The following is a 21,981-nucleotide window of genomic DNA, read 5'->3' as shown; positions in this document are numbered from 1 at the left end:
AAAACAGTAAAAGTAGAATCCTCTGAATGATAATACTCATCTCTTTCTTTTCTTCCATCTTCTCTTACATTTTTATCTCGACCCGACCTCTCAAACCAACTGCCTTCACTAATCCAATCTCAACAACTACTAATCTCCAAACTGCCACTTCTATAACCACTAAACTACTGTCTACAAACAACACCACAACAACTACAACCAACCGGCTCCACAAAACAAGGTGAAGCATCTTCCAACCCTATTTCTACCGTATGTTACCTTTCTATGACATTTGTCTGGATATTCTATAAGCAATATTATCATTACTGTTGAGAGTGAGTTAAGCTAACTTCTATCATGAGCAGAAGACAACAAAGCCGCCTGATATTGTTTGTTCCGACACGCACAACACAAACAACTGAATCACTACTAACCTCTCATTCTTGAAAAAAAAAATGTAAGAATCGCCACTTCCAAAAGAATAGCAAATGATTCACTGCTTTCTTATGAATATGCATGACTTTTACTTCATCCTTACACACGAAAACATGCACATTACACATTGACCGACTTTTCAGTTTATAAATAAGGCTTCAATATATACACTGGCCGGCATAATAAAGTGCCCACTTGCCGTTTTTCATACAAAATGGTCAACTTTGGAGCTCTAGATCTCGGGTTCCCGTGAACCGATTTGGCTGAAAATTTTACCAGAGCTCAGATATAACTTGAATTTTAACATATCTAAGTTTCGACCATATTGATTCACAGGTTAAAAAATTATTGCGGTATTACCAAAGTGAATTTTTTGGCAAAAATTTATTTTTTAAATATCTTGAATTCTATAGGTTGTAGACTGATGACATATTCAGCAAAAACGCGTATTTTGCCAATACAAAAAAGTTTGCTATATATACCTGTACACTTAGAGATGTAGTTTTCGAGGTATTTGAAAAACAATTTTTTGCCAAAAAATTCACGTTGGTATTACCGCAATAATTTTTAACCCTGTGAGTCAATATGCTCGAAACATAGATATGTTAAAATTCAAGTTATATCTGAGCTCTGGTAAAATTTTCAGCCAAATCGGTTCACGGGAACCCAAGATCTAGAGCTCCAAAGTTGACCATTTTGTATGAAAAACGGCAAGTGGGCACTTTATTATGCCGGCCAGTGTACACGGCTCATATATACAGATCATAAATATCTGTGTTAATTTACATAATGTTTTCAGCTCTTTTTATACAATCTATGCTAAATTTGATATCTCTTGAAAACTGTAGAATGAAACAAACTTCTAATCATATTAGGTTAAGCATCATGGCTAAGAACAGTTTGTGAAAACTGTTACTTCAGTTGAGATCAAGTGTACAACCGTGCAGAACCTAATATGTAGATTATGGTAGCTTGAATCATTTATGGCACTATCATCCACACACCGACACAATTATATCATTAAAAAATAAATAAGAAAATATATCCCGCTCATTTGAGTGAAGAGTGGAAACTTTAATTATTTTTCTATCCTATAATAACCATTTAACGCCTTTGCTTATTCCCAATATAATTGCAAATGATCAAAAACGTCAATATGATTTATTATTCAGTTCTTGGTTTGTATATTTTAATTTAATAAAACATTATTAAAAAATGAACTATGATGTATACGTTTGACTCATGAACTTATTCATATATTGTAATCAAATGTATAGCAAACAATAAACACTGCTTTCTAATTATTGTCATGACAGAACAGGAAAATGTCATGACAGTTTGTAATGCTTTACCATAATATTCACTAGTACCCACAACACACAAATACTGACATATTGCCAAACCGACACCGCACCACATAACTTTGCGAACAATATATTCTTATCACTATGCTAAACAATTATATGATATCTAACGTAACGGCCCACTAACCTATTGATTCTTTTCCCCTACTAACCTAACCTGGAACTGCGCACGACTAACTTCCATTGTCGAACCGTTCGGACCATGAAACGCAACGATCAAACCGGACCACTGGAACTGCCACATCTCTGTCTTTCTCGGTCTCTTTCTCCCTCTCCCTCTCTCTCCCACCCTCTCTCTGTGTGTGTGTCTCGCTCTGTTTATGTTTGCCGCGGACCGCCCCCAGGTACCATCATCATTCCCGAGGAGGATCACGGCGCTCTAATAATAAGCTGCATAGCCGCCGCCTCGTTCCTAATCTGTCTCCTCTGCACTCTCTGTCATCGAAAAAGAAAACGCAGACATCACAGACAGCTGGGGCTGCATAGGAACGCCGCCCACTACGACTCGACGACCAGCGCGACCGGGATAAGTGAGTATTAATTGATCCTTTGTGTTTATGTTCTTATGATCCAAGTAAGCTTCGTGCGTGTGACAGTAGAAAAGATATGCCGTATAACGAGAAATAAAAATCGTGCAATTTTGCATAATTAGAGTATGGCGAAATCTGAGGTGACATTGTGCTTCACGTCTCGATACCAACTGACCATGCAAACTGACGTACAAAAGTGCTGCCAAATACGCAATGAGGGCCCTGATTTTTCCTTGATTTCAATCTAGGATAAAAATCACAAAAGCATGAGGATTACTACTCCTGGCCACGCCCATGTTCACCGTAACTTGGGAGGGGAAGGAAGTGTTGATGTAGTACTTACTTAACGAGAAACCCCCGACTCAGCGACACCCTCATAAGTATCACGTAGTTGGATATTGGGGAAGGTATTCGTTGGGTCAGGATTTGCCTGTAGCCACACCACCGCAACACACAACGCAAAGGTGTCTACCCAGCGTTACAGGAGTATTTTTCTATTTTGTTTCATTTCGTAAGTTTTCGAAAATTTCGTCAGCAAAAATTAGATTTTAACGAAAGAAAACGAAATTCTGCCTATTTTCGAAAAATTAATTTAACTTATTCAATCAAAATTATTTAAACCCACGACCATCCAATACAAATCTTTATATAGGGGGAATGACGGCTTTGGCAGGTTTTGTTCTATTATTGTCAGGGTTTTGTTTATTATTGATTATGCACAAATTTGGCCTAAACATTCTTTGCATATCAAAGAATATTGTGGCCAAATTTCATAAAATTTGGTCGACAAAAACCCCCCTGCCAATAATAGAACAAAACCTGCCAAAGCCGTCTTTTCCCCTAATGAAAAAAATCGGCTGCTCCGCTGAATAAAATTATCAAAGCTGTTCCCAACATTAAAAAATATACAAATTCTTCCATTTATTCATACTATGCATTACTATTCTGTATTAACAGATAGGAAAAATATGAACAATAGCATATCTCTAAATTAAATGGCGATTTCATCCAGAACATTTTTTTTTTCGAACACGCTTCTGTACAAGATTCTGATTCTGAACGGCAGTCATTATCTGATGCTAATATGGAGGACAAATTTAAGGTACCGCCAACGGGGCACAGAGGGACGAATCCTTAGAAAGAGGGTCAAAAGGTCATTTTTCAAAATGATGTATTCTATTTTTTAAATATTTTTCTCGCATTATACAGGTTATAAAACATTGTAAATTTTTTTGGTTGAGTCAATTTGACGATATTGTGCCCATTGGGGTACCTTTGAAGTTGGATTGAAAACTGTTTTTAGCACCATTGATAATATATAAATATGAAGTGTGGTATCTTTGCAATATTTTTCAAATTTGTTATTCAATCATTTCAAACTCAATACATCTTCAAAGATAACATAATCGACTATCAATTGCATACATTGTATCACAAATTCAAGAAATATTCACCCTTGGCTTATGGAGTAGAATTTGGGCTTATTTCGAAATTTACTCATTTGGTGGTGTTTTCATGTGGTCAGAAAACAATTTACCTATCATTACCCAGCGCTGAAAATCGCATGGCAACTACTTTACATTATATATTTTCAAACTAAACCAAATTTAGGGCCCGCAGGTTTTTTCCGAGGCATTTGAAAATGACGTAAAATACATGAAAATGTATGTATATGTACTGAATGCTACAATCACAACAATCGTTATGAATGTAGTTGAAAATGATAAAATTTCATCACAGTAAGTATAATAAACCCATTTGTTCTCATTTTAAGCCATATTTGTACTTTTGACCGTCTTTTTTTCAATCCGTCCCACTGTGCGGGGGTGTCATTGGGCCAAAATGTGATATGCTCCAAGAAAATGTTACAAAGCTCTAGAAGTTAACATTGGAATCAAGTTTTATTTAGTTTGGAACAAGCTTGAACATTGAATTAACCACTGTGTGGGGAAAAAATAATAAATGAGGGAAATTTTTCAAAGTTAAGGTTCCCCCAAACACACGCGACGCGAAAGTCGCGACGCGATTCTATAGCTTGGCGACAGCGATTCTGTCGCCGTTGATATGGAAGCGTAAATAGAGCATTGCCTGCAGCGACCCAACGATAGAATCGCGACGACTAGTTGTCGCCGTCGCTGCGATGAAATCGCTTAGGTCTGGGGGAGCCTTTATATGTTGTTTAAAATTGGCCCATTCTCACCCCTCACAGGGGGTGACATTGGGCCAAGTACAATAAAGTTCAGCGGTGACGATGCAACGATTCAATCGTTCATTAAAAATAATTGCCTACATTACGGCTCTTACCAACTATGTATGGCAAATCAACGAAAGGCTTGGCCCAATCTCACCCCTTTTCAGCGTGCATTGCTCGTTGCTAAGAAAAACCAGAACCGCTATATAAATATTCATAAAATTCGATAAAACAACAACAGATTATCGTAACATGATAACCAGGTATCCATCGCTCTAAAAACTAGTTATGTAATAGATTTGTGGGGCATCACTGACACTATTTTAATACGGGTTTATTCTATAAATAGTTTTACATTCAAATACCAAGCATTATGGTACGAGCACAGTTAGTTCTTGGAATTTGTTTTATGATTTCCTAGACGTGAATTTAAATATAATTTCGAACCGTTTGAAGTTTTCATCAAAATTCGTAACAGTTTCTGAGATATAAGGAGTTGAAACATTTTTCGTTTTTGGCCCAATCTTACCCCCTAGGCCCAATGTCACCCCGAACGACGGTAGCAACAAAATCACAGTTTTAATTATTTTATTTTATAACATGTGATATCAAAGATTGCGAAAACATAAGCACCAAAGCTTTGAAAAATAGTCGTGGTAGTCAATGTGCGTTTATGTCAGCATATTGTTCAAACTGAATCGTAATTTCGTCTGTGATCTGATTTTCTGCCGAATATTCTAGCACAATGTCAATGATGCTTTACTCAGAAAACGAGTCCATTACGTGCCAAAACAAAGATGTAGGGGATGAAGTATTGAATTTGCATTCAATTGAATACGATTTATGTTCAGAAAAACTCTGTTTATCTGGAATCGGAAGATGCGTCTTCTTATGAACCTGGTCAGAAATGTGCTACGTAGAAAGTAGTATCTTTGGAGAGTTAGTATAAGTTATTCGCGTCTCAATATAGATGAGAATGAATGATTCATTTTAGTCTCACCAGTCAAATTCACCGTGCTAGGATCAGTATAACGAAAAGTTTTAATCTACTGAAATTTCAAAAATTGTAAATCTTTCGATCATTGTGGAGAACTTTCATTAACAGCAAATGCGGTTGACAATTTATGGGAGAAGATTTGGGGTTTTTCTTTGAAGTTTCTGCGTCGTGCTGTACTGCTTCTTGGGCTCCGATGATGTTTCTTGGGACAAATATCTCTCAGTATGTGAAAATAGGTAGGGAAGAACAATACATAACGCACCCACGGGGCAAAATAGTCTCACTCATGAAATCACTCATTTTATCTTTTGTAGGACATTTATGAATGAATATTACCATTATAACCCAAGTAACCAATAAGCACTATATTACGCCAAATCGGCCATATAGTGCTACTTTAATGCTTATAAGTTTTTAAATAGCCGTATAGTGGCCCTATATGGCGGTTTGGCGTAATATAGTGCTAATGGTTAATTGGGAATTGAATATTAGTTGTTCATTATTGAGCTGCAATGGAAAAAATGAGCCAAATCCTTCCATTTTTACTTAAATTTAACAATTTGCGATTTTCTTACCTCACCCGTGAGATTGTCGTTCAATCCGTTAGACAAAACAAACAAACATGCGCTCACCATTATTTTACATGCGATTGAGTCATTTTACACTATCATACGGGCGTTTTGCTCCAAACCCATTCTTTAAACTTAATTAAATGTGTGAGAAATCCACAAAAACCTTGTTGTTTTGAAGAGAAGATCATTGTAAAATGTAGCAGGTTTTGAAAGTTTAACATCTACACGTTAAAATGGTTCGATTTTCTTGTTCACATTTGTGAAAACATCCAAAAAGCTTAAGAGAAGCATTTTGGACTGTTCTCCCCTACAATTTCTTGATGTTACATAGCACCTACTACTGGTGGAGCCATAGTTTTTGGTAATGTAATGTAATTACTGTTGCCCCACGTAATTTCGTCGTAGACAGTTCATAGAAGACACTGGAAGACAAAATCAGAAAAACTTCTTGTATTCGCTATGCTCATATATTGCTATTGTAGTTTTCGACCTCTGAAATCGACTGATGACTGGCGTTAGTTGATTCATTGAGAAAATGCCGAGATCACAAAATAGGACATCCTTCGTGGCTTTAACGGTGTTGAAGCTATTTTCATGTTTGCATACATCAAATATACTTTATTATCAATATAGTCCACTCTGGCTGATTTTAAGAGACAACGCAGTAACGCCGCGTAATCACAAAAGGCAACAATGTAGTGCAGAGTCATTCCGAGGAGTGCTTAAACGTATGATTCAATATGTAGTATAACATGTCGAAATAATATGCTTGAAACTATCCCATGATCATGATCCCATGATATTTCAAAATCCTAAATCAAAAGAAAAATTAAAATTGTAACATTAGTGTAATTTTTTGCAGTTATTGCACTCCTTGGTTATCGCTTTCAGGCGTTAGTCACCTTTTGTGACGCAGGATGGCTCACATTCCGGAAAAAAATGTTGTTGGTTCCAACAACAAAAGGGTTCAGATCGTTGCCCATCAACCGTCCATCTCTAAAACAGTACTGTCAAAGAAACCACGGATCAACGTCTCCACCCCTGCTCCCACTACCAATACTGTCCCTAGCTCTCATTCGAACCCTGGTTGCCGATCTGCTCAGTTAGCCGGAAGTGACATGAGTGCTGGCGGAACATCTTCTAGGCATTCCGCTGCTCAAGTAAGATCTACATCTTCCATCAACAATGATGCGAATTGCGTGATGTTGAAAGTGGCGAACAATGACGCTACCACTGACGATGTGGAGTCCTTCTACGTTTCTCCCTTCAAACCTGCTAAAATGAAGAAAACGTGAAAAAGTACGTAATGGATATCTCCGATGCATATCAACCGTCCCGGTCCTGCGTCTGAGTTGGGAGACGAGGTCTTCCGAACTCCGTCTTCAGGCAAGTACACTCAGTCATGCGTTCAGCCAACCTCAATTGGAAATTTCAAGTCACACATCGGGACGCAATCTTGCCGCTAGCTCTGAGGAAGCCTCTATCCCTCTCGGCGCAGTCGAGCCCTTCCTGCCAGGGACCAACAGCCATCCCGGTCCTGCGTCTGAGTTGGGAGATGAGGTCTTCCGAACTCCATCGTCAGGCAAGTACAACGAGCGTGCAATCGTTACCCTACCTAATAGTGTTTCGATTTCCAGTGCTCCATCATCCGGGTACCAGAATTCCGATCTCAACATATACTACCAAAATGTTGGGAGATGAATAGTCGTATTGAAGACTATCATTTAGCCGCTCTGGAGCAATGCTGCGACATCATCGTGCTTGTTGAGACATGGCTAGATTATAGAACGCTTTCTGGTTACGTTTTCGGGGACGGGTACGAGGTATTCCGATGTGACCGCAACTCAAACAACAGCGCGAAAGCTATAGGAGGAGGAGTGCTTGTCGCTGTTAGGACGAGACTAAAGGCGAAAGCCATCGTGGATGACGCTTGGAATTCCGTCGAGCAGGTTTGGGTATCCATCGCACTCAAAAACCGTCTCCTGTTACTCTGTGCTGCCTACATTCCACCAGACCGTACTCGAGATCTTCATCTCATCAATGCACATTGTCGGTCAGTTAGTACTGTGTCGAGCAACGCGGCCCCTTGTGACCAAATTGTGATATTGGGGGACTTCAACCTTTCGGGCATCGCTTGGATTCCGTTTCATGGTGGTTTTCTCTATCCAGATCATGATCTCTCCACTTTTCATCTTGGAGCTATCACGTTTATTGACAGCTAAAGTTCTGCAGATGTGTTCCAGATCAACAACGTGACTAATGACAACAATCGCATTTTGGATCTTTGCTTGTTAACGGCTTCGACACTGCCCCTTTCATTTCAACTGCACCCTAATACTAATGGTGCAGTAAAGCTCGTTCCACATCATTTCGCTTTAATTATCGCAATCAAGAAATATGGTTCTCTTGAATTCTCCATCACTTCATCGGCAGTTTCGTACGATTTTCGGAAGGCAGACCATCGTAGTATAGAAGCTGTGTTGTCTAATTTGGATTGGGAGCATATCGTCATCGACGTCAATCTCGCTGCACTAACTTTCTCGCACGTTTTGGCTTATGTTATAGATCGGCATGTCCCGAAGAAGATTGTTTGCGATGGCTACCGGGTTCCTTGAATGACAACTGAATTACGTTTGCTAAAAAGAATGAAGAAGACCGCAATCAAAAGATTTACCAAATATCGTACACTCTCGCTGAAACAACACTCTGTCAGGCTCAACTACGAATACAAACGCTTGAGTAAGACCTCTTATCACCGATACGAGCAGGGAATTCAATCTAGGCTCCGATCACATCCAAAATCCTTTTGGAATGACGTAAATAAGCAACGCAAGGAGAAAAAAATGCCTTCATCTATGGTATTGGACGACGTATCGGCCTCGACGCAACATGATATCTTTAGACTGTTCTCTGCTAAGTTTGCCAGCGTTTTCTCAAATGAAGAGCTCCCTGCAGATCACATCTCACTTGCCGCAGAGAATGTTCCGGTCACAAATCAAACGCTAAGCAGCGTGGATGTTTCAGACACGACTATTTCCAAAGCCGCAACCAGACTGAAATCCTCATTCTATCCAGGCCCCGATGGGATTCCGTCCTCATTACTCAAGAAACACATCGTTTCCCTGCTTTCTCCACTTCGATGCATTTTCCAGCCTTCTCTGTCAACCGGTTTGTTCCCGTCATGCTGGAAAAAGGCGCAAATGTTTCCAGTCTACTTCCAGTGTTCGATTTCCATTTGTCCCGAGAGGTTCTCCGACGTAAATTTTATTGTTTTTTTTAATGACCAAGCTTATTAGCTATATTAATGTGTGCTGCCATGACTTGACTATCTGTATGCTTTTATTATGACAATTGTATTATATCGTATTTCATCCATAACATCATTGGGACAGCAACAAGCCTGTTTATGTATAATAATAATAAATATATAAGGATTCACGAAGTAGACTATATTGGTAATATACTATATTTGCATTGATGTTCATAGAATAACTAGATACTCATATTCATAGAAGATCCCTAGAAGTCAAAACACTAAGTCAATACCATAAACTAAGTTATTACGATATCTGTATGTCACTACGAGTGTTTTTGAGGCAAAAATGGGCCTCCCATGGGGAACGGTAAGTATGTTCTGTAAAAATATTCAGCAGCATAGAAGCATAACAGCATATGGAGACGCATGGTACATTTGTTCAATGATTCCTCTGGAGAATAAAAAATTTTAGGCAAATCCGTTTAATTGTATACACATACAAGTGTGCGAGAATTTGTATGGCAACTTATATTAGGGGAAACCTGAATGGTTAACATTTTGAATACAGTAATATCCCGATTTTATCACCCCCCTGGTGAATTTTGGGGTGATAAAACAGGGTAGGTATGTGACAAAATTGGAAAAAAAATATTTTCATTTTTTTAATTCATTCCACAAATATAAATCATTTTATGAATTGGAAAGGCCAAATGCGTGAACGGTACCCGTTATTTGTTGTCGAAATTGCTTACAGAATATTTCCCAGGTACTCAGAAGTCGTTCGTAATAAACTACAGGCGGTGAAAGTTATTTCATGAAAATCAATGTTATTTTTGGTATTATTTACGAAAATAAAAAGAATGACAAAATTTTTTGGGGTGACAAAATCGGGTCGAAAACGTGACAAAATCGGGACGTGATAAAATCGGGTCGAAAACGTGATAAAATTGGGGGTAGACAAAATCGGGGAGTGACAAAATCGGGTCAACACTGTACTTTGATCAAGAAATCATGAGAATCATGATGTCAAACAGCTGGTTCCTGGGCGTCTTTTAGGCGATTCTCACAATTCTTCCACGGTTGTCTTATTCATTTCCTGTAGTTTGCTAGTTTGTTATGTTTCAACAAAGAAAAAAATCTTCGGTAAAAGCTTCTATGTTGTAGACTACGCCTTGTTACTACTATGAAATTTCAGTTAAATTAACCAATCATTCAGATAAATTCACCACTAATTCAGTTTATGTAGCAACATACCACCAGGACCAGTTTATTTTTACCGCTTGCATGGTAAAATCAAAGAGGCTTGTTATCTGCTGAAAATTGTCTGTGCATATTCTTAAAATAACCCTCGGAATGGTAGTTTCGACCTTCTTCATTGGCATTACATCCCCCACTGGGACATTGCCGCCTCGCAGCTTAGTGTTCATTAAGCACTTCCACAGTTATTAACTGCGAGGTTTCTAAGCCAAGTTTACCATTTACCATTCGTATATCATGAGGCTAACACGATGATACTTTTATGCCCAGAGAAGTCGAGACAATTTCCAATCCGAAAATTGTCTAGACCGGCACCGGGAATCGAACCCAGCCACCCTCAGCATGGTCTTGCTTTGTAGCCGTGCATCTTATCGCACGGCTAAGGAGGGTAGTTTCGACCGCAACCTTTTTTTGGCAGGGATACTTTTATAAAGATTATAGAAACATCCGTTTGTACCAACTTCAACGAGAGGACATATTTAGAACGGAAATCAACCCAGCATATCCACACGTATTATATGCAGTTCAAAATATTTTGATGTAGGTGTTCTAGATTCTTCTGTTCTTTAGTTCAGATTGGTCAACGACCCCTGGAATCAAATCAAAATCAACTCCGTATCCCCATCGACAGTATATTTGTATACGCGATGCTCATGTATATCATTTATAGCTCTCGACCTCTAAAACCGACTAGAAACTGACGTTTGTTGTTTGATTGGGAAAGCTCCAAGATGTTTTGGTCACAAATTCGGAAGGGGATCTTCGCTTTAACGGCGAAGATATAATATGACCCCCCCCCCCTCCCGCATCTTGAAAGGAGTCTTCCGAGCGCCTTGGAAGGAGGCTTCCGAGCCTCTTGAAAGGAGGCTTCCGAGCCTCTTGAAAGGAGGCTTCCGAGCCTCTTGAAAGGAGGCTTCCGAGCCTCTTGAAAGGAGGCTTCCGAGCCTCTTGAAAGGAGGCTTCCGAGCCTCTTGAAAGGAGGCTTCCGGGCCTCTTGAAAGGAGGCTTCCGGGCTCTTGAAAGGAGGCTTCCGAGCCTCTTGAAAGGAGGCTTCTGAGGCCTCTTGAAAGGAGGCTTGAGCCTCTTGAAAGGAGGCTTTCAGGCCTCTTAAAAGGAGGCTTCTGAGCCTCTTGGAAGGCTTCCGAGCCTCTTGAAAGGAGGCTTCCGAGCCTCTTGAAAGGAGGCTTCCAGGCCTCTTGAAAGGAGGCTTCCGAGCCTCTTGAAAGGAGGCTTCCGAGCCTCTTGAAAGGAGGCTTCCGAGCCTCTTGAAAGGAGGCTTCCGAGCCTCTTGAAAGGAGGCTTCCGAGCCTCTTGAAAGGAGGCTTCCGAGCCTCTTGAAAGGAGGCTTCCGCCTCTTGAAAGGAGGCTTCCGAGCCTCTTGAAAGGAGGCTTCCGAGCCTCTTGAAAGGAGGCTTCCGAGCCTCTTGAAAGGAGGTTTCCGAGCCCCCCTCCTAAGGCAACTCCTCCGATAACTTTTTACTTTTCAATGCAATTTATGCAAACTTTTTGTTATTCGGTAGTCCAGGAAGTCGCAAATGCATTGCCCGTGAGAAGCCATATAAAAATATTACAGATACGGCAGGCATGAAGAATGTTTTTATAGAAGTCGATTTGAAAGCGAGCGGCAATATTTGTTATGGTACATATCGCACAACCTTCCTACTGCCAAACTCCCGTATGAAGGGAGAAGGAAGAATATTAGTGTGGAAGCTGATATATCTCCACTGGCAAAAGGAAGGTGGTTTGATTTGCTCATATGCCATCACGTGCGGAAGGGTTTTCTATCGACGAATACTGTCTCCAAATTTCTAATATGACATCAGCATCTAGTCGAATAGGATTTTTATTGCACGGTTCTGTTTTCTCCATGCGTCCGTCTCGTCGCAACTAACTTAGCTGCCTCGGAGAGAACAAAGTAGTAAAAGATACTGCTGCTGTACCGTCGACTATTAACAGCGGGAGATTTTCACAATTCTTTTACAGTTGTTTAATTTATTTCTTGTAGGTAGTTTGCCTCGTCTAGTTTCCTGTAGTTTTCTAGTTCGTTATGTTTCTAGGGGTCTTGGGGTTGCTAGATCAGCCAAAATCAACTCAGCATGTCCATAAAATACCCTTACACCCCTTGAGTTCCGTAAAAACTGAGAAAAAAATCGTGTGGAAATTGCGAAGGATTTTTCGTTGAAATCCAAAGAATTTCTTGTTGAAATTGAATTTTTGAACGGAAAAGGGTCGTTCAAAAGAAAGTCATTTGGCCGAAGACCACAAGGCCGTAAGTTGTTTGGTTGAATAGTACGTTTAACCCAATAGACCATTTGGTAGAAGACTATCTAGCCTAAAGATATTTGACCGAGAATGACATATGGTTGATCAGTTCCTTTGGCTGAAATAAATCGGTAGACCTAATAGCTCAATTGACTGGTCGTTTTTTTTTCATTTGACCGAAAGTTTCGTTTGTCTGAATTGGTCATTTGGGATATTTTCAAGACATTAACAGAAGAATCTTTTGATTTCCGCCAGAAAAATCTGACTAACTTCCCCAGTAAATTATTTCAATTTTTCCAGCATATCAATTTGGGAATTATTTTCAGATTCTTCACGTTAACTACTTTGAAGTTTCGAGCATTCTTTGAAATAACCAAGAATAGCTCAATGAATTTCCCAAGTAAAATTGTTTTGAATTTCAGCGGAAAATTCGTCGGATTTTATATGAGAATCTGTTTAGAATTTTCACAGGAAGTTGTTCTAAATTTCCACAGAAAAAAATCAGAATATCCACTGAAAGTTGAGTATTCTTCGAAAATTACACAGAAAATCCTTCATAATTGTAGGAGCTTGTAACTGGTAGAAAGGATGCTTTAACGTTGACTTTCTTAATCTAGATTATTTGGATCCTAAAATGAAGAATAGATATTCGATATTCTTTCAGAATACGATGAAGCTAATCATCTAAATCGCGTCAGGTTTTTTCCAACTCAGAAATCAAAAGGAACATTGTTTAATTTGAAATTTAAAAGCAGATGGAAAATGCTTCCTCGACGTACATAATAACGTGGTATAATATAATTCCAAACACACTAGCAAAACACCGCAGGGTACTTCATTCTAACTTTTGACAGTTAATATATGGGGCTGAAGTTTTGGATTGATGGTTCTTTCGTTCTGGAATGTTGCATTTTACGTACAAGGGGTTCTTAAGCGTAAAATATTCCTTAAAATGTTTTAAGCACAAAAACATATTTTTTCACGGACGTAAACCATTAACAGAATTTTTATGAGATTGGTGCATGAAATTTTCAGCCTGTGCACTATCGTTTGAAACCATGGACGAGGTGGGGCTTTATGACCCAATTGAAGGCTGGTGTACAGTTTGGAAAACGAGATTCCCGCCCATTTGAAAATATATGGGGGAACAAATCCCGTGACACCGTTTTCCGAACTGTAAACCAGCCTTGAGGCGGCTAGTTTGGCATAGCCAACGTTTTTTTTTTCGATATAACCGCTGGAGACTCTCTGGAATTTTCACGAGAAATTCTTCGGAATTTCCACGGAAAATTTTTCGTTTTTGCGGAAGCTAGTTCAAAATATAGATTTCAACAAAAAAAATCTTTGGTTTTCAACGGAACTTTTTAAGAAAATGCTTTGTATTTTCATAAGAAGTTCTTTAAAAGTTCCATTGGCCGGAAGCGACATACGGCCGAACTGGTAATTTGACCGAAAAAGTCGTTTACACTAACAGGTCGTTTGGCTGAAAAGTCATTTGGCCGAAATGTCGTTTGGCCATTTGACCGAAAATGTCATTTAGCATACGGCCAAATGTCAATTTCTAAATGGACAATATGGTCAAAAATAACCACACCTTTAAGGAAAGGCAATTCTGTCATATGATCATTGAAATTCCAAAATTCCGTAGCCTCTCTACTTTTTAAGTCGATACTGGCCTTTAAGCCAATATTCATCTATACAAATTCCATTAAGCCGAGCCAAACTGAACGTTTATCTGAAACTATCATTAGGTCGAAAATGGTTTGACCGAAAGTGTAGTTTGGCTGAAAGCGACATACAGCCGAAAGGAACATACGGCTGAGCTGGTAACTTGACTTACAGGTCATTTGACTGAAAATGCCGTTCGGTCGAAAAAGTCGTTTGATCGAATAGATCATTTGACCAAAAATACAATTTGGTAAGAATGATCATTTGGCAAAAAGACCAAATTGCGTCCGAAAATGTCCTACTCGATCTAACGATTTTTTTCGGCCAAATGTCCCTTTCGGCTATATGGGGTTTTCGGCCAAACTACATTTTCAAACAAACCATTTTCGACCTGATCACAGTCTCGGATGTACTTTCAATTCGGCTTAATAAGATTTGATTAGACTACTTTTGGCTTAAAGGCCAGAATCGACTTAAAATGTAGAGAGGTTATGAAATTTCCGTTCAATGGTCGGCTGACAAAAAGGCCATTTCGTCGGGTGGACATTTTTGAACATATTATCTGTTCAGTAAATGACATTTGGCCGTATGATTCATTTTTTTTTTTTGCTTTATTATCGTGATTTTTTATTAGATATACATAAGTTCATCACGTAATGGCCCATTCAGTCAAACGTCCATTTCGGCCAAATGGCATTTTAAGGCTGATGACCTATTCTGCCAAACGACAATTTCGGTCAAACGATCTGTTAAGAAAAATTACTTTTTCAGCCAAATTACCAATTCGACCGTATTTTGATTTCCGCCAATGGAACTCTAGATCAATTTGGCGTACCTAGAGCATCTGCATCAAACTACTTTGAACTGCATATAATACGCAAGGGCTATATAGACTAGCATGGGCATGCTGAGTTGATTTTGGTTTGATACCGAAGGTAGTTGAGCTGGATTGAGTTCCGTTATGAAATGCTTTGATAAATTTTCCTCTCGTTGAAGTTGGTAGAACGAAATTTTCTACCATCTTTATGACAGCATCCGTACTCAATCCTATTTTGCAATGAAAAAATGAACATTCCTGAACATAACAAACTAGTAAACTACAAGACATGAATAAGACAACCGTGCAAGAACTGTGATATTTATGCTCTTAAAAGACTCTTGATTGCTTGATCGCAGTATTCAACATGTTTACCAAAAACGCGTACTTCCCAACATGTAATTATGTTCAGGTTTCCCTTAATACAAGTTACATGTGATGACATTTGCCTAAAAAGTTTTAGTCTCCAGAGGAATCATTACCCAAATGTACCATGCGTCTCCATATGCTGTTATGCTTATATGCTGCTAAATATGTTAATTGAAAATACTTACCGTTCCCCCTAAGAGGCCCGTTTTTGCCTGAAAACACTCGTTGGGACATACAAATATCGTAATTACTTAGGTTATGGTATTAACTTTACATCTATGAATGTTCTATGAATAGGAATATTTATTCTGTGATTGCATGTATGTAAACATGAAACTAGCCTCAACGCCGTTAAAGCGACAAAGGAGGTCCTACTTTGTGACCGAAAAATCTCGAAGTTTTCCCAATCAATCTACTAACACCAGTCATCAATCAATTGTAGAGATAGAAAATTACAATAGCAACATTGAGCACTGCGAATACAAGAAATTTTTCCGATTTTGTCGTTCAGTGAATTAACTATCGAAGCGTCCGTCCTTGCCGTACATCCCGTTTGGGGATGACTCGTGCAGTGAATGAAAGTCACTGTTACCGAGACTGGCTCACGCAAGGTGAAGGCTAGGACGGCTATTGTTGCATCCTTTTTTGGAGTTAACTTTGAGGTTTGAAGCAAATTCTGTAGTGCATGGCCTCTTCCAGTGGATGCGATCCAGGGGGTCAAAAGATAGACTTTTCCATCGTTTATTAATCCACGCAATGAATAAACAACAAAATACTACCCATTGTACCCAGACGTACAGTTAGGCGATCAAGGATTGAAATGGCAATTTCCGCCGAAAGAGACTCACCTGCAGACGACGAACCTCCCTATCATACTGATTATGAATCAAGAAATAGTTCAACAACCCAGTTCACCATCGACTCTGCCGTTTTCACACAACTGCAATCAATAAAATAAAGTCAAACCACAATATGATACACAAATAACACAACCGGTTGACAGAGTAAAAATGTTTTGTACTACACTCACTTCCAAAAGAAGCGCAACAGAAACATAAATCTATATACGCAGCTAAGTGATGAACTTCTTATACTTTCGAAAAAAATCACTATAATAAAGAAATTAAAAAAAGCGCCGTAGCGTGTGGTTTGCGGGTCAAGAATTAGGCCATGAATAATAACACAATTTTATTGGTTAAGAGGCCAATTAATAACCGTTTGTCTAGAGTCTGGAAAGTCTAGAGCAAACAAAGAATATCTTCATTCCCGTATATACATGTTCAAGGATAGGGTAAATGATGTATTTTGGACATCTGAATATATTTTGGACTTTTGGTTATATTTTGCGTGTTTTTCAACATAGCTTTCTTTAAATAAGTAGGAATGATGTGTCTCTTTGGCCTCTTTCATAGTCACATTTATAACCACATTTATGTAACAAAATAAACAAAATATAGCCAAAAGTCCAAAATATATTCAGATGTCCAAAATACCATCATTACCCTATGGTCTTAGTTTAGTTTCCAGTTTTATTAGGATCTAAAAGTCTCATGTCCAAAAATTTAATTGAAAATCGTGAAGTTTGATTGAAGTGAGGAGCCCTCCTTAGCCGTGCGGTAAGACGCGCGGCTACAAAGCAAGACCATGCTGAGGGTGGCTGGGTTCGATTCCCGGTGCCGGTCTAGATAATTTTCGGAATGAAAATTGTCTCGACTTCCCTGGGCATAAAAGTATCATCGTGCTAGCCTCATGATATACGAATGCAAAAATGGTAACCTGGCTTAGAAACCTCGCAGTTAATAACTGTGGAAGTGCTTAATGAACACTAAGCTGCGAGGCGGCTCTATCCCAGTGTGGGGATGTTATGCCAAGAAGAAGAGATGAAGTTTGATTCCCAAATTGAGTGGATTCGATTTTTTTTTCAATTTTTGCAATTTTTGGTTACAGAGGGACTACAACATCTGAGACCAAATTAAGAGAGCCCTTGCTCTAAGGACTTATACCTGGAGTAGATTTGAGATAAATTTGCTCATTTAATTCAATAAAATTCCGAAAAAAAATCGTGGCCGCCTTGGATCTAGCAACATTTCCGTTTCCAGCAAATATATTTATTTTTAACCCTTTGGCTTTCGAATCCAATTTCGGCCACCCAGAATTGGATTATTTTTCAATGGTGCCTCCAAGCTAATCACAAAATGATCAGAGAAGGTACGATGGCGATGACAAGCATCAATCAATCACTCCAGTAGTTTTTTGAATGCAGAGTTGAATTTCGTTGACCCAACTAGGTCCAAATAACCGACAGACTCACTATAGCGATTCCGATCATCGGCCGACATACTTCAGAGTTGGATTTTAGATCTAATAGGGCATAAGTCCATAAAAACAGTTTTTTGCTTAAATATTCCAGGTAAAATTTCAATGGTTCTTCCTGGTTTATTAGTATTCGATCGATCATAGGTTACAATCATGATGAAAATATGCAATTAATTGGTGATTTTGAACCTATCTTGCATCAACGAGTATGAGCGGATAAGATTAATGAACAAAGAACATTCAGTAATCTTAATGATCCTTACACCTATTCAAAATCCTTTTTTTTTAATTTTATACGAAAATCTAGAAATACCCTCGACTCTGTGAGATTCCTTACATATTTTGTAAGAGTCAAAATCTCAACAATTCCTAGGGGCTGTATTCTTCATCGAATATTGACTCTGACTTTGAAGTATCATAAATCCACTAAACCTTTCAATCTTACATCCATTACTTAAATCTTATACTTACTCTATAAATGTAAACTATTGCACATTATGATTTCCTTATTAACGAAAGGCCGCCTAATCAAAAGTTCGCCAAGGGCCTTAGGAATCCACGCTACGGCTCTGTAAAACACAATAAATTTCAAGTTTTTGTACGTGTAACTTTTTTAATAACTCCACAAATTGGTGAATCAATCCGATTTAATTCAGTTCAAGGTTTGTACGGTTTCGATTTAAACTTTTCAAATTCTTTGGGAACAACAAAACTTGAAAACAAACTTGAAATAAAAAACGATAATGAAACTTTATAAAAACATCATATGATGAAAATTCTGTGCAACATGTTTGCTTCATGTGAACGCTTACTACTCGTCAGTCTACGGATTCTGTAGATGGTCCGTGATGGACACCACGGGAAAATCGGATGAATCAGTGACACCTGTGTCCAATAGCGATGATTTCGGTAGATCGCTGAGTTCCAAGTCGTCTTCGTCCATCCACTCGCAGTGCATATTTCCCCTCGGGCCGCAACCGCCATCCACTCACGCTGGCGTTTTGCAGCAACACGTACTGGTCGAACCCTTTTAACTTCTGGTTGTGCCGGAGTGGAGTAGGAGAAAATGGTCCAAAATGCACCCCTGGTCACTCATAAAATCACTCATATAATCTGTTGTAGTACGAACGAACATCGGAGGGAAGTGCAATGTTTCGTCTTTCAAAGATCCGATCAACCCATGCGATTTTTGTGACGAGGAAACTGGTGGTGGAAAAATCTGTTTTGCAATACATTATGTATGCTACTCCGCACGGGCGAACAACAGTTTTTTTATTCTGTTTTTTAGAATAAAATCAGATCACAATTTGCATAATTACCTGTCGGAACATTTCACGATCTCAACATACTCAGCCACCATTGGATAGCCATCGATCGTCAACTCATTCCACGTATCTGCGAGCAACTCACCTGTGAATTTGAAATTTCGCTTCTCCAAATCAGAATCGGTGGTTCTTCATTGGCTATCCAAATGTGATCCGAAATGGTCGTGTGGAATCACCAAACCAGCGAGCTCCTTACTCAACGGTGCCATGCGTCGTTCAACTCTGTTGAACGCGCTGCGGCCTGGCGCAGTCGTCGCAATGAATAGCGCATCGAGATTATGTTCCTTGAAGTGATGAATGGCAACCTGGATCACTTTGCACCGTGGGTTTTCATCGGGACCGCCATCGACGATGAAAATCAAGATCAACTTGATCAACCCATCGAACTTCATTAAATTTTTATTTCACGACTTATTTCACGATTCGAGGCAGAGCAGGCGCCCTAAATCCAAAGCATGTGAGTAAGCCGTTGAAGATGAGTGCTTACCGGATCGTATGGCAATATACGTCGGGCCAGAGTAGCCTACAGCCTCAGGCCGCCCAAGCCCGTTCGGCTTAATTTCGATGGCTGCGTACACAGAAGGAATGAGTTTATGCTTATTCGCAACCACCCAGTCGTGGTCGGGCAGCGTGACCTTATACTCCACGTGCATAAGAATGGGGGCCTGCTTATTGACAGCTGCCAAACCAATTGCAACCCTCGCTTTGTCATCCTGGCTAATAACTCCAGCTTTGTTAGGACCGAGAATCGACACCAGTTCTTCGAGTGATCGAATCGAAGCTGTACAGAATCGGCCATCGAGATGATCCTGATGTTTTGTATTGCTCGCACGAAGCAGTTTGACCGGTACCGTGAAAAGGTGGCGTTTTCCTTAGCTGCTGTAAGCTCGCCTCGGGATCAAACGTAGATAAGTGGCTGATCGTTTGATACTAAACCCTTTTGACTGCAATGCAAGTGTCAGTTCATTGAGAGTTTTCACACTTCTTACGCTTTCATCGTGTCGTCTATCGTGAGCAGCAGACCCATGCAGTGCTATATCACAAATTGTCTTGAGCAGAGAAGGCTGCTCTTATTCAATCCTTGGACGTCTAGCTAAGTTCCGAAACGAGAAGTACTTTCCTAAACATATTCTATATATTTACTAGGTTCCTATTTTAATAAAAATGTAATTATTAACAGTAGACTGGAGTAAAACAGACAACTTATTTTTAAAATGCTAGCTGCCAATATCGACCTAAAAAATGAACTAAAAAACATTTCGCGTCTAGCACAATCTATCGAAAAAACAAAAATCAGTGCGCACGGTTGCTTTATCTTCATTTTTGGTGTGGTTTATTTTGGTGGAACAATACTTGAATCAATCGCAATTGGGAATTATTATTCTTTTTATATTAGGTCGGAACAAATATTATTTTCTTCTTATGTCACCACCCCCCCCTCGAGGGAGAATTCAAAATTTGATTGGAAAAGTAAATAAAATATTGAGCTTCTCCAGAAGTACATTGCATGCTGTTTGTGGCACCGCGGCGCTACTGAGTTGTCTCTATTTGGATTATCTGTTACTTACGAAAAAGTGTTTTTACTGCCATGCTGTTATGTCACAGTTGAGAGAACCCCCTCTCCCCCCTCTGTCACGTTTAGTCACGATTTTTTAGACCCCCTCCCTCCCCCTAAAAGCGTGACGTAATTTGTGGACGTTCCCCAAATAGTTTTCACTGGGATCAATCAACCACATAGGGGAGAGCTTTTTCGATGTAGAAGCTTAATTTACAAATCTAGCTTCATTTCACAATGATCTCCCATTCAGAACAACCAGGTTTTAATGACATTCTAACGCAATAACTTTTACTGAACTGTTCATTAATGTAATACAAAAGATTATATGAGTGAATTTATGAGTGATGCAATTTTGCCTCGTGGGTGCATAACGCACTGTTCTCCCCTACAACCAGCAGGAAAATTTTTGGGCTCTTCTAACTTCAATACACCATGCGCCTCCATCTGCTCGTATATTTTTATGATATTAAGATTTTTATGATTCCTATCTGAGGAGCTTGATGGCTTAGTGGCTACCGCTTCTGCCTTATAAGCAGGAGGTCGTGAGCTCAATTCCAGAATCGTCCCTTTCCCACTTTGTATATCTATCTTAGTTCTTTCTGCCTTTCACGTTCTACCAAATCGATTCCTACTGTTACAACCATCCACAGTAACAATTCCAAAACATCCCGTGTCACCTATGAGAGGTCGTAGAGTTCTCCGCATCTTGGGTAGGTATCCAACTAGCCATCCTTCCCGTTCATTAGCATTCGCAAGGATGTGGCTAGGACCAATCTCGACTGTTGGAGAGTGCATTGCTTTCATCTAAGAGATAGTGATCAGTCCGAAATCAATATCTGTGGTAACGGATGGAAATGATACCACTCTCATAAAAAGTCCAGCTTTGTACCAACCACGAATTGCTCAATGCTAATGCTGATGACTTTTGTATGATTCCTAATACCCCTGTCTCCTCGATACACAATCATCAAGAAAGTATAACCAGTGGGCAATCTGCTTCGCTCAAATGGATGCCCACCAACCCAGGCAAAAGACAGATACGATAAATGTTAAATGTGGAATCACGCCTTCAAAAACTACCATTA

At 39.3% G+C, this 21,981-nt stretch overlaps 1 protein-coding gene across 1 annotated transcript in view; it reads left to right on the top strand.

Moving 5' to 3' along the window:
* Window positions 1–21,981, top strand: part of LOC134224624 (uncharacterized) — a 619,481-nt gene that overhangs the window by 583,379 nt on the left and 14,121 nt on the right. The window contains exon 16 of the mRNA XM_062704057.1: window positions 2,123–2,308. Coding sequence (XP_062560041.1) covers window positions 2,123–2,308 — 186 coding nt within the window. The remainder of the gene's footprint in view (window positions 1–2,122; window positions 2,309–21,981) is intronic.

Source organism: Armigeres subalbatus, chromosome 1 (genome assembly GCF_024139115.2).
Source record: "Armigeres subalbatus isolate Guangzhou_Male chromosome 1, GZ_Asu_2, whole genome shotgun sequence".
Classification (NCBI taxonomy): Eukaryota; Metazoa; Arthropoda; class Insecta; order Diptera; family Culicidae; genus Armigeres; species Armigeres subalbatus.
This window is presented reverse-complemented; position numbering and strand designations above follow the sequence as displayed.